General features: G+C 44.6%; 1 protein-coding gene across 7 annotated transcripts in view; it reads left to right on the forward strand.

Annotated features, from left to right (window-relative positions):
• LOC138967688 (cAMP-dependent protein kinase catalytic subunit beta) overlaps positions 1-14,141 on the forward strand; it is a 135,309-nt gene that overhangs the window by 106,112 nt on the left and 15,056 nt on the right. For 6 of the 7 annotated variants that reach the window (XM_070340329.1, XM_070340330.1, XM_070340332.1 and 3 more), the window contains exons 4-6: positions 428-526; positions 3,558-3,640; positions 9,978-10,104. In XM_070340329.1, the coding sequence (XP_070196430.1) occupies positions 428-526; positions 3,558-3,640; positions 9,978-10,104 (309 nt within the window). Of the gene's footprint in view, positions 1-427; positions 527-3,557; positions 3,641-9,520; positions 9,648-9,977; positions 10,105-14,141 lie in introns of all 7 variants that reach the window. The other variant, XM_070340335.1, reaches the window with a different exon arrangement.

Consider the following 14,141-nt stretch of genomic DNA (forward strand, 5'->3'; position numbering starts at 1 on the left):
CTGCCTGCCCATTATGTGTAGACTGGGACAGCTTTCACTGTCAGTGTCACATGTCACTGTCAGTCTCAGCTATAAATAGAAGCAACAGCTTATCACTGTCTCCACACTGACCAGCCTAAGTTGTACCAGTACACTACACCTTGGTCTTTGTTGTTGGACTGGAGGTTTTGCCTTGCTTCTTTCACTGATATTTCAGCTGTTTAATGTATGCAGAACATCATCGTATTGTCCGTTTTACATCTCATTTAAATCATGCTTTAAACTGTTGAAACATTCCCCTCTATACTCTTTCATCTGGGTTTGTACATGTATAGTATGTATATTTGTGTTCAGTCATGTTGCAGTCTGTTGTCATTGTGACAGTTGGAGGCAAGGGTTTTATGTCAGGAAAATCAAAGAGGATGTCATTGTCTTGGTTCTATTTCAGGTGGTGAAATTAAAACAAGTGGAACACACGTTGAACGAGAAGAAGATTCTGCAGGCAATCAGCTTCCCCTTTCTGGTCAGCTTAGAGTTTGCTTTCAAAGTGAGTGCTTCTTCACCTCCACTTCACTCTTCACTACCGCTTTTCTAAGGTCCTGACTCTTACAGTTTGTTACAGGCGCTTACATTTTTACAAGCGTGTGTGTGTATGAATGAGAGACAGATTGATGAGAGAGTCAGTGTGTGTGTGTGAGATATTGAGTCAGTGTGTATGCATGTGTATGCGAGATTGAGTCAGTGTGTGTGTGTGTTTGAGAGTCAGTGTGTGTGTGTGTGTGTGTTTGAGAGTCAATGTGAGTGTGTGTTTGAGAGTCAGTGTGTGTGTGTGCATGTGTTTGAGAGTCAGTGTGTGTGTGCATGTGTATGAGAGATTGAGTCAGTGTGTGTGTATGAGAGATTGAGTCAGTGTGTGTGTGTGCATGTGTTTGAGAGTCAGTGTGTGTGTGCATGTGTTTGAGAGTCAGTGTGTGTGTGCATGTGTATGAGAGATTGAGAGTCAGTGTGTGTGTGTGCATGTGTATGAGAGATTGAGAGTCAGTGTGTGTGTATGAGAGATTGAGAGTCAGTGTGTGTGTGTTTGAGAGTCAGTGTGTGAATGAAAGATTGAGAGTCAGTGTGTGTGTATGTGAGAGATTGAGAGTCAGTGTGTGTGTGTGATTGAGAGAGATTGAGAGTCAGTGTGTGTGAGAGAGAGATTGAGAGTCAGTGTGTGTGTGTGTGTGTGTGAGAGAGAGATTGAGTCAGTGTGTGTGTGTGAGAGAGAGAGATTGAGAGTCAGTGTGTGTGTGTGTGTGAGAGAGAGATTGAGTCAGTGTGTGTGTGTGTGTGTGAGAGAGAGATTGAGAGTCAGTGTGTGTGTGTGAGCCTCCTTGATTTTCCTGACTATGTAATAAGGTGAGGAGCTGGAGCGAGAGGATGAGTGTGATGAAATGAATGTCTCGTTTCCCCTTGTGTTGCAGGATGAGTGTGATGAAATGAATGTCTCGTTTCCCCTTGTGTTGCAGGATGAGTGTGATGAAAGGAATGTCTTGCTTCCCCTTGTGTTGCAGGATGAGTGTGATGAAATGAATGTCTTGTTACCCCTTGTGTTGCAGGATGAGTGTGATGAAATGAATGTCTTGTTACCCCTTGTGTTGCAGGATGAGTGTGATGAAATGAATGTCTTGTTACCCCTTGTGTTGCAGGATGAGTGTGATGAAATGAATGTCTTGCTTCCCCTTGTGTTGCAGGATGAGTGTGATGAAAGGAATGTCTTGTTACCCCTTGTGTTGCAGGATGAGTGTGTTGAAATGAATGTCTTGGTTCCCCTTGTGTTGCAGGATGAGTGTGATGAAATGAATGTCTTGTTACCCCTTGTGTTGCAGGATGAGTGTGATGAAATGAATGTCTTGTTACCCCTTGTGTTGCAGGAAGAGTGTGATGAAATGAATGTCTTGTTACCCCTTGTGTTGCAGGATGAGTGTGATGAAATGAATGTCTTGTTACCCCTTGTGTTGCAGGATGAGTGTGATGAAATGAATGTCTTGGTTCCCCTTGTGTTGCAGGATGAGTGTGATGAAATGAATGTCTTGGTTCCCCTTGTGTTGCAGGATGAGTGTGATGAAATGAATGTCTTGATTCCCCTTGTGTTGCAGGAAGAGTGTGATGAAATGAATGTCTTGTTACCCCTTGTGTTGCAGGATGAGTGTGATGAAAGGAATGTCTTGTTACCCCTTGTGTTGCAGGAAGAGTGTGATGAAATGAATGTCGTGTTACCCCTTGTGTTGCAGGAAGAGTGTGATGAAATGAATGTCTTGTTACCCCTTGTGTTGCAGGATGAGTGTGATGAAAGGAATGTCTTGTTACCCCTTGTGTTGCAGGATGAGTGTGATGAAAGGAATGTCTTGTTACCCCTTGTGTTGCAGGATGAGTGTGATGAAATGAATGTCTTGTTACCCCTTGTGTTGCAGGATGAGTGTGATGAAATGAATGTCTTGCTTCCCCTTGTGTTGCAGGAAGAGTGTGATGAAATGAATGTCTTGTTACCCCTTGTGTTGCAGGATGAGTGTGATGAAATGAATGTCTTGTTACCCCTTGTGTTGCAGGATGAGTGTGATGAAATGAATGTCTTGGTTCCCCTTGTGTTGCAGGATGAGTGTGATGAAATGAATGTCTTGTTACCCCTTGTGTTGCAGGATGAGTGTGATGAAATGAATGTCTTGTTACCCCTTGTGTTGCAGGATGAGTGTGATGAAATGAATGTCTTGTTACCCCTTGTGTTGCAGGATGAGTGTGATGAAATGAATGTCTTGGTTCCCCTTGTGTTGCAGGATGAGTGTGATGAAAGGAATGTCTTGTTACCCCTTGTGTTGCAGGATGAGTGTGATGAAATGAATGTCTTGTTACCCCTTGTGTTGCAGGATGAGTGTGTTGAAATGAATGTCTTGTTACCCCTTGTGTTGCAGGATGAGTGTGATGAAATGAATGTCTTGTTACCCCTTGTGTTGCAGGATGAGTGTGATGAAATGAATGTCTTGTTACCCCTTGTGTTGCAGGATAAGTGTGATGAAATGAATGTCTTGTTACCCCTTGTGTTGCAGGATGAGTGTGATGAAATGAATGTCTTGTTACCCCTTGTGTTGCAGGATGAGTGTGATGAAATGAATGTCTTGTTACCCCTTGTGTTGCAGGATGAGTGTGATGAAATGAATGTCTTGTTACCCCTTGTGTTGCAGGATGAGTGTGATGAAATGAATGTCTTGGTTCCCCTTGTGTTGCAGGATGAGTGTGATGAAATGAATGTCTTGTTACCCCTTGTGTTGCAGGATGAGTGTGATGAAATGAATGTCTTGTTACCCCTTGTGTTGCAGGATGAGTGTGATGAAATGAATGTCTTGTTACCCCTTGTGTTGCAGGATGAGTGTGTTGAAATGAATGTCGTGTTACCCCTTGTTTTGCAGGATGAGTGTGATGAAATGAATGTCTTGTTACCCCTTGTGTTGCAGGATGAGTGTGATGAAATGAATGTCTTGTTACCCCTTGTGTTGCAGGATGAGTGTGATGAAATGAATGTCTTGGTTCCCCTTGTGTTGCAGGACAACTCCAACTTGTACATGGTGTTAGAATTTGTCTCAGGGGGTGAGATGTTCTCACATTTACGAAGGATAGGCCGCTTCAGGTAATAACTTGCATTTATCTACCCTGTGCATGAATCCTGGGAAATTGGGACTCCGTAAGTGATCAAGTTTAGGCGATGGGAATTTAGGGCTACATTCAACTGTCAATGTCAAAAGTGAAATATCGCACCATTAATTAACTCATTGAAATGGGTTTTTTTGTGGGGGGGGGGGTTACACAGGAAACAACATAACATGGAATTTGAGAGAAGAACTACATGCAACTTTTATCTTTTGTGAAAACAGTTATTTCATAACTGAAGTGAGGCTTTGTACCTATATGTGTAATACATGTACCTATACATGAAATACATTTACCTATAACTGAGATGAGCAAAACATGTGTCTAGAGCAAACACACATATTTTTACAGAAGTTTCAGTGGGTTCAGGGAAATACTCGTAAGACCTCAGGATTGATCTTGTTCACCATTTCCTATTATTGTAGTTTAGATATTTGTTTCAGTGGGTTGAGGGAAATACTCGTAAGACCTCAGGATTGATCTTGTTCACCATTTACTATTATTGTAGTTTAGATATTTGAAGTAAATTTTATGTATATATATATATACTGTTCAAAAAAAGAAACGCATAGCTTGTAATATTTGGTTAATTTAGTTATATGGCTACAAGGATATCCACCAAACTGCAGAAAATGTTTATCTGGTCGTCGACCTTTCGTCCATTGCCACAAGTGAGCTCTGCACGTGACGCATGCGTTATCAGTGGCTACAATGTCAAAATTGCTCTTTTGGCATGACCACTCGTCATGCTTCAGTGTAATCTCGTGAAACTCGGGGAATATTGAGCTCTCACCATGTCTTCCAAAACCCATAAAAGCGGATTGTTCGCCACAAAGAAATCAGACGACAATTCAGCGACGAAAGATGGCCCGATTGAGCAGAGAAGACCGCCAAATTGCATTGGGTCGTTTACAAGCAGGCCAAAGTCAAAGTGCAATCGAGGCACTTTCACGTGTCCCAGAGCACCATCAGTAGACTGTGGGTCAGGTTTCAAGCCACTGGCTCCGTTGCTGACTTGCCACGAGCGGGAAAACCAAGGGCGACAACTGCTGCTCACGACCGCTTCATACGGCTCCGCCACCTCCGGAATCGTTTCCTGTCGGCCTCATCTTCTGTCCAGGCTCTCCCCGGGCCACACCGATTATCGGACCAGACCGTGCGGAACCGCCTGCATGAAGCTGGTTTGAGAGCTCGCAGACCTCACAGAGGAGCTGTCCTCACCCGCCGCCATCGCCAGAACCGAGTGCAGTGGGGCAACCAGCACCTTCGCTGGACCGTCCGGAATCACTGGAGACACGTGTGGTTCAGCGACGAGTCCTACTTCCTGCTCCAGCGACATGATGGTCGGAGGAGGGTCTACCGGAGAGTAAACGAACGTTACGCGCCCAACTGTGTGGATGAGGCACCCGTTCATGGTGGTGGAGGCGTCATGGTGTGGGGGGCGATCAATACCGCTGGAAGGAGCACCCTGGTGCACGTCCAAGGGCGCATAACTGCCCAGCGATACGTGGAGGAAATTCTGCGCCCACACGCCCTTCCTCTTCTGGCTGACCAGGATGCCATATTCCAGCAGGACAACGCTCGCCCGCACACAGCACGACTCACCACCCAGTTCCTCACCGACCACCATGTCCAGGTGCTTCCCTGGCCATCCATGTCGCCAGACATGAACCCGATAGAACACCTCTGGGATGAATTGGACAGACGTGTGCGCAGGCGAGAAGAAGCGCCGGCAAATCACCGCGATCTATTGCAGGCACTTCAGGAGGAGTGGGACACCATCCCACAGCAAGATATCCGGCATCTGATCCAGTCCATGCCCAGAAGGTGCCGGGCAGTTGTTGCTGCTCAAGGCAGTCACACCCCCTACTGACTTGACAGCCTCGGCACCCAATCGTATTGATTGACTGATTGATTTGAAGATGCAAATGAACTGTGTGTGCATTCAACTGTGTCCATACCAAATTTCAAACAAATAATCTAAATATTGGATTTTCTGTTAATTTTTTCGAAAAATAAAACAAATTTGGCAAGTAGCAACTATGCGTTTCTTTTTTTGAACAGTATATATATATGTCAAATGATGTATGTAGGGTGAGCAATTCACAAGTGATGGAACAAGTTGTGTCTCAAGGAGAAGGTGGAAAGACCAAGCCCAGAGTTTGTTGTAGGCATTGCTGTCAGCTTTTCAAATGTGGCTACATGATGTGGGCCTAACTCAGCTTTGGCAAAAATGAAGATTGTACAAACAGCTGTCTCCGTGTTTAAGACAGTGACCCTTCTTCTCACGAGACGATTAAAAATAACAAGTAACCGTTGACAGCCCTGAGGAGATGATGACAAATAACAAGCAACCATTGACAGCCTTGAGCAGTGTTATGCTGCATCCTGCGTACTTGTCAAGCCTAGAGCAGTGTTATGCTGCATCCTGCGTACTTGTCAAGCCTTGAGCAGTGTTATGCTGCATCCTGCGTACTTGTCAAGCCTTGAGCAGTGTTATGCTGCATCCTGCGTACTTGTCAAGCCTTGAGCAGTGTTATGCTGCATCCTGCGTACTTGTCAAGCCTTGAGCAGTGTTATGCTGCATCCTGCGTACTTGTCAAGCCTAGAGCAGTGTTATGCTGCATCCTGCGTACTTGTCAAGCCTAGAGCAGTGTTATGCTGCATCCTGCGTACTTGTCAAGCCTTGAGCAGTGTTATGCTGCATCCTGCGTACTTGTCAAGCCTTGAGCAGTGTTATGCTGCATCCTGCGTACTTGTCAAGCCTTGAGCAGTGTTATGCTGCATCCTGCGTACTTGTCAAGCCTAGAGCAGTGTTATGCTGCATCCTGCGTACTTGTCAAGCCTTGAGCAGTGTTATGCTGCATCCTGCGTACTTGTCAAGCCTAGAGCAGTGTTATGCTGCATCCTGCGTACTTGTCAAGCCTAGAGCAGTGTTATGCTGCATCCTGCGTACTTGTCAAGCCTAGAGCAGTGTTATGCTGCATCCTGCGTACTTGTCAAGCCTAGAGCAGTGTTATGCTGCATCCTGCGTACTTGTCAAGCCTAGAGCAGTGTTATGCTGCATCCTGCGTACTTGTCAAGCCTAGAGCAGTGTTATGCTGCATCCTGCGTACTTGTCAAGCCTAGAGCAGTGTTATGCTGCATCACTTGTCAAGCCTAGAGCAGTGTTATGCTGCATCACTTGTCAAGCCTAGAGCAGTGTTATGCTGCATCCTGCGTACTTGTCAAGCCTAGAGCAGTGTTATGCTGCGTACTTGTCAAGCCTTGAGCAGTGTTATGCTGCTTCACTTGTCAAGCCTAGAGCAGTGTTATCCTGCGTACTTGTCAAGCCTAGAGCAGTGTTATGCTGCATCCTGCGTACTTGTCAAGCCTAGAGCAGTGTTATGCTGCATCACTTGTCAAGCCTAGAGCAGTGTTATGCTGCATCCTGCGTACTTGTCAAGCCTAGAGCAGTGTTATGCTGCATCCTGCGTACTTGTCAAGCCTTGAGCAGTGTCATGCTGCATCCTGCGTACTTGTCAAGCCTAGAGCAGTGTTATGCTGCATCCTGCGTACTTGTCAAGCCTTGAGCAGTGTCATGCTGCATCCTGCGTACTTGTCAAGCCTTGAGCAGTGTCATGCTGCATCCTGCGTACTTGTCAAGCCTAGAGCAGTGTTATGCTGCATCCTGCGTACTTGTCAAGCCTAGAGCAGTGTTATGCTGCATCCTGCGTACTTGTCAAGCCTTGAGCAGTGTCATGCTGCATCCTGCGTACTTGTCAAGCCTTGAGCAGTGTCATGCTGCATCCTGCGTACTTGTCAAGCCTAGAGCAGTGTTATGCTGCATCCTGCGTACTTGTCAAGCCTTGAGCAGTGTTATGCTGCATCCTGCGTACTTGTCAAGCCTTGAGCAGTGTTATGCTGCATCCTGCGTACTTGTCAAGCCTTGAGCAGTGTTATGCTGCATCACTTGTCAAGCCTTGAGCAGTGTTATGCTGCATCACTTGTCAAGCCTTGAGCAGTGTTATGCTGCATCACTTGTCAAGCCTTGAGCAGTGTTATGCTGCATCACTTGTCAAGCCTAGAGCAGTGTTATGCTGCATCACTTGTCAAGCCTAGAGCAGTGTTATGCTGCATCACTTGTCAAGCCTAGAGCAGTGTTATGCTGCATCACTTGTCAAGCCTAGAGCAGTGTTATGCTGCATCACTTGTCAAGCCTAGAGCAGTGTTATGCTGCATCACTTGTCAAGCCTAGAGCAGTGTTATGCTGCATCCTGCGTACTTGTCAAGCCTTGAGCAGTGTTATGCTGCATCACTTGTCAAGCCTTGAGCAGTGTTATGCTGCATCACTTGTCAAGCCTTGAGCAGTGTTATGCTGCATCACTTGTCAAGCCTTGAGCAGTGTTATGCTGCATCACTTGTCAAGCCTTGAGCAGTGTTATGCTGCATCCTGCGTACTTGTCAATTGCTCACCTCCATGATCCTCATCAAATGTTCTTATCTTATTCTTGCCACGTTCTTTGTGTAACTGAAATGTATTGTACTTGGAATGCTACCTAGAACGTTGTTTTCACAAATCTGGGCACATAGCCTGGTTAAATTTATTGTGTTGAAGTGTGTAGTTAAATCTTGTTGAACTAGGTGTTGGTGAAATGTCCCGTTCCCCTGACACTCACAGGATAGCACTCAGTATTTCAGCTCACTTGCAGTGACACACATTTAGGTATCGGAGACCATGCTATTTTAGACTGGGCTGTTTGGTGCCAAGGAAGTTCCCTCAGTACCCACCTAGTCAGGTTAACTTGAAAGTTGAAACCGTAAACCGTACCAAAGCTTTGTTTGACCCAAGCCTGTTGCATTTTAAACACAACACAACCAGGCACTGATATCACCTTTTCATTTGAAGGTCTAAGTACCAAAGCCTAAATTAGCCTACATTTGACCTAGTCAGTTCACAGTGTATTTTACGATGTCAAGGACATTTGATGAAGCAGAGGAAGATACGACGGGCACATGGATAACCATTGGGACTTACAGTCATACCCTGGGGCAAGCGGGGAGGGCACATGGATAACCATTGGGACTTACAGTCATACCCTGGGGCAAGCGGGGAGGGACTTACAGTCATACCCTGGGGCAAGCGGGGAGGGCACATGGATAACCATTGGGACTTACAGTCATACCCTGGGGCAAGCGGGGAGGGACTTACAGTCATACCCTGGGGCAAGCGGGGAGGGCACACAGATTAGAAAGAGTAAATCCCTTTTTGGTTTCCTTACTACATGTCCCGCTTAGGTAAACATCAAGCACAGAAGTCGTTTGGTTCATTTCAGTTCACATGGTTTAGGTTTTGTCACAAAAGTAATCGGTCATAAAGTTGTATTATACTAGTGCTTTTCTTTCGGTTGCATTTCCTGCTAACTATTTTCAGGCTTCTGTTAGGATCTGAAGCTGCGTTTAAACTCTTTCAAACTCTAGCAGTAGCAACAGCTTATGGAATTTTACCGCAAACGCACACATGTGCAAAATGGTGCCCACAAAACAACACCTGCATGCTCATACACTCTTAAGAACATTTCCAAGCTATTTATTCCCTACTGAGTGCTAGGAGAGGTTGCTTTCAGAGAGGCAGTTGTAGACCTTTAAGTCAGTTTAAGTATACTTGAGCAACATAGAGAAGAGCCTTACTTTGTTGATTGAAAGCAGCTCATGCTTTGAATTTTGCACAGTTTCTAATTCAATTTATTTTTTCAGAAGCACTGATAGCGATATAGCCTCTTGTCTTAGAATTAATAAGAGTTAAGTACTGAGCAGGAAATGCAACATGCACAATCTAATTTTTTTCTGATTTTCACATGCTTTATTGGTTTTCCAACAGCGAGTCCCACGCCAGATTCTATGCTGCGCAAATTGTTATGGCCTTTGAATACCTGCATTTTCTGGATCTTGTATACAGAGATCTCAAACCCGAAAATTTGCTCATAGACCTTGAAGGGTACTGCAAAGTAAGTGATCAGGAGTGTTGAGTTAGATATCTTTTTTTCTCCATTTGGCTGTTGGAAACATTGAGGCTGAAACAGGAGTACGGGAATGTGGGTTACACACTGTGTCTGAAAGGAAAGCGCGTGGGGGACTAGAAGAAACGGCTGGTTGTTTTGCCGGCAGGGTAATGTCAAACGCCCACCTTTCAGCTTGTGTGGACCTTACACTCGCGTTCTCCTGGCTAAGCTTTGTTATTGTTACCAAATTGTGTGTTGATGACATTTAAATGGATTTTCATTTTCATCTTGTTTGAATTTTTGAAGTGACATGTTTCTTACACTTTTCTTTGACAGCGAGCCGCATTCCCGATTTTACGCTGCACAAATTGTCTTGGTGTTGGAATACTTGCATCACTTGGATATAATGTACCGAGATTTAAAACCTGAGAACTTACTGATAGATTCCCAGGGGTACCTGAAGGTAGGGCCTGCCAGACTGTCTTCTCTAGATCTCCATCCAATTTTCTGCTACTGGGTTGCTAGCTTCGTGTTGCGCTTGCTTCCGTGGCCCCCGTGGTTATGGGTTTTTTGGGGGCAAGGAAAGTTCACCTCTACTATCCTTTGCAAAATTTTACATTTCATTCTTTTTTTTCACTTCTTTCAAATTTTTGGTTCAGAGTTCAGTTTATCTGTATATATATCTATTGTACATATTTATCTCAGTAAGTTGGTGAAAATAAGCCTCTTTTTTTGCTTTTTTTAAACACTTTTCAACTTTAATTTTGGTATAATTTGGAGAGGTTAGCAGGTAGTTTCATTTAAGCATAAGTGCACAAGTCAGCTCTAGCTAGAGTTTTAGCAACAGCAAGTTTATGACACAAAGTCAATGTGCACAGTTAAACTTAAAGTGATACGTACCCGTTGTATTGAGTAATGAAGGGATGAGTCCGTTGTATGGAGTAGACCTAGGTTGGACTTTCTTGTGACCCCGATAAACATGTTGCTTTGAGAGGAATGAAGGGATGAGTCCCTTGTATGGAGTAGACCTAGGTTGGACTTTCTTGTGACCCCGATAAACATGTTGCTTTGAGAGGAATGAAGGGAAGCATGTTACAGAGGTTTGCTCTTGGGATTGAAACAGCATGCCAGGTAGTTGCGTAGAGCTAGTTGACTAAACTGCATGGTGTGGACATTAACTGCAAGCAATAATGTGGACGGACGTCTCATCACTTTGACATTTTGCTGTGGCGTCTTCCTTTTTGCACACCATGGTGATATTTAACAGACAAAACTCTCGGTCTGATTTGTGACATGAACACAGCCTGACAACATGATGTCCACACGATCCTCATTTTATGTCAATCTTTACATGAATTACCAAGCGCCTGCCAGTTAAAGTGTGGATAGGTGTGTATACCAACTGTTTGTATGACACAGCCTTCATGACTGTGAGTGGGTTGAGAAGAGATGTTCATCAGAAGCTGTGAGGCGTGATGATGTTGCCAGCTTGCAGGGGAGAAATGGATAGGATTACTTTTGGCACCAGTCCTACCCTGTCTACTTCACTGACTCTAACAATAGCACAACAGGGCCCTCCGGTGCCTCTCAAAAAACAAAACAAAAAGCACAGCACACACAAACGAGTGACATTGGGAAGATGCAGACAGCCAAGCCAAGTTTTGCCAGCATCGCGCTGTAGGCATAGTGTTAACGTATACCCAACACCTTTTCTTCAGTAACAACCAACACATCAAACTTATACCCAACCCCTCCATTGAGTGACCAGCAGCAACACTTGACATCAAACTTATACCCAACCCCCTCCATTGAGTGACCAGCAGCAACACTTGACATCAAACTTATACCCAACCCCCTCCATTGAGTGACCAGCAGCAACACTTGACATCAAACTTATACCCAACCCCCTCCATTGAGTGACCAGCAGCAACACTTGACATCAAACTTATACCCAACCCCCTCCATTGAGTGACCAGCAGCAACACTTGACATCAAACTTATACCCAACCCCCTCCATTGAGTGACCAGCAGCAACACTTGACATCAAACTTATACCCAACCCCCTCCATTGAGTGACCAGCAGCAACACTTGACATCAAACTTATACCCAACCCCCTCCATTGAGTGACCAGCAGCAACACTTGACATCAAACTTATACCCAACCCCCTCCATTGAGTGACCAGCAGCAACACTTCACATCATTGAAAATAAATTGTCTTACGCAGGAGAGGACACCTCAAGTAGCACTGGTTTATTTTCAAATCAAATGTAGACGTGTTTTGTCAGAACTCAGTGAGTAGTTATTGTTTAAGGAGAAAAAAACCCCAATGAACAGTTTTATTGCAAAGATGAATAATATTATTGCCACAAGTGTAACAATTGGAGAAGTATGGTCGATAAGTAAAACTGTCCTGTTGCCTTGGAGAAAAGATGTGACTGGTAGCTATGGCGACCCATTGGTTGCCCCACAGTGTGTAGAGGCTGAGTACTCTTCCCACCCCTCTTCCTCTCTGTCTCAAGGTGATAAGCCCCTGTCAACACCTGTCACCTTCAGATTACCTTTCCTTGGACATTCTACTTTTGCTCAGAGTTTCCATGTCAAGAATATGTGTTTATAGGGCTTTGGGTTGGTACAGATACAGGAGCAGATAGACTTTTGCCTGGTACAGATATAGACATGGGAGCAGATAGACCTTTTTGCCTGGTACAGATATAGACAATGGAGCAGATAGACCTTTTTGCCTGGTACAGATATAGACATGGGAGCAGATAGACCTTTTTGCCTGGTACAGATATAGACCTGGGAGCAGATAGACCTTTTTGCCTGGTACAGATATAGACCTGGGAGCAGATAGACCTTTTTGCCTGGTACAGATATAGACATGGGAGCAGATAGACCTTTTTGCCTGGTACAGATATAGACATGGGTGCTGCACCCCCCTTCATTAGAGATTGCCTTTTCTTGCTGAAGATGTTTACAGTTGTGACTGGTTCATTAGAGATTGCTTTTTCTTGCTGAAGATGTTTACAGTTGTGACTGGTTGTGCATAAAAGGGAGTTGGTGAGAAATGCCAGGAACGTGTCACGTAGCCAGGAACGTGTTGCGTAGCCAGGAAGGGGATTCAGGTAGAAGTGTTAGGGAGGCTACATGTGTCGTGAAGCCAGGAAGGGGATTCAGGTAGAAGTGTTAGGGAGGCTACATGTGTCTCATAGCCAGGAAGGGGGGGATTCAGGTTGAAGGTTCGTCTTGGTTCAAGTCTTAGGGAGGCTACATGTGTCGCGTAGCCAGGAAGGGGCTTTGAAGAAGGATCGTCTTGGTTTAAGTCTTAAGAAGGCTACATGTGTCACATAGCCAGGAAGGGGATTCAGGTTGAAGGATCGTCTTGGTTTAAGTCTTAGGGAGGCTACATGTGTCACATAGCCAGGAAGGGGATTCAGGTTGAAGGATCGTCTTGGTTTAAGTCTTAGGGAGGCTACATGTGTCACATAGCCAGGAAGGGGATTCAGGTTGAAGAAGGATCGTCTTGGTTTTAGTCTTAGGGAGGCTACATTTTACTACATTAAAAAGCTGCGCTAAGTGTCTTTTTTGTTAAACGCACCTTCAATCCCTTTTTTCTCAAACTTTCAAAAAAACAAAAATTCATTCCATGGTGGCCATTCATCTTTGGTTTTATTCTGTGACTGTGATTCTCTTTTTTTTCTCCTAAGTTTTATTTATTTCTTTTCTTTTTTTCTTGGTGTCTGTTCTTTTCATTTTGCTGCCAAGGGTTTTGGCAATGGGGATGCTTTTCCTTATTAAGTTTTCCACCCTTTTTGTTGCTGCTGCTTGTGTGGTCCTCCCCTTGCCCTGCCCCCCGGTGTGTCTGTGATGGAGTTGGGTGGTCAGTCTGGCTTTCATTTACTTGACCTTCCTCGTCCTGTTGTGTGTCCCCACCTCTATCATACCTCCCCCTGTGGTGGTCAGCTGCAGGCCAGCTCTGGTGGCCGTCTCTCAGCCTTTCAACTCCACTAGGTAACACGTCAACGTTAAGAGGGAACTGTAACCTGGTTCATGCTTTGATGAATTGCGTCAAAGTACGGACTCTTCGGCCACCAGGGGTTGTCTGTCTGCCTTCCTTGTGCTTCACCTCACCCACATTATTCTCATTTCCTTCTTTTTAAACATCAGTGTCTTTTTTTTCTATTTTGCAATGTATATATGCTCATATTTGATTATTATTCATAATGCTTTGCTAGTTCTAAACATTCTACAAAGTTTGTAGAATTACTTTGTGCTTAACTTTGACTTTAACTTAAGCAATATTCCTATATCAGTAATTATTTTTACTTGGGGGGTGATGGAGAAAGGAAGTAAGGTACAATACTGGACTAGAGAACTAATAACACTGTAGATGGAGAAAGGAAGTAGTTACAATACTGGACTAGAGAACTAATAACACTGTAGATGGAGAAAGGAAGTAGTTACAATACTGGACTAGAGAACTAATAACACTGTAGAT

The sequence above is a fragment of the Littorina saxatilis genome, linkage group LG5 (genome assembly GCF_037325665.1).
Source record: "Littorina saxatilis isolate snail1 linkage group LG5, US_GU_Lsax_2.0, whole genome shotgun sequence".
NCBI classification, from domain to species: domain Eukaryota; kingdom Metazoa; phylum Mollusca; class Gastropoda; order Littorinimorpha; family Littorinidae; genus Littorina; species Littorina saxatilis.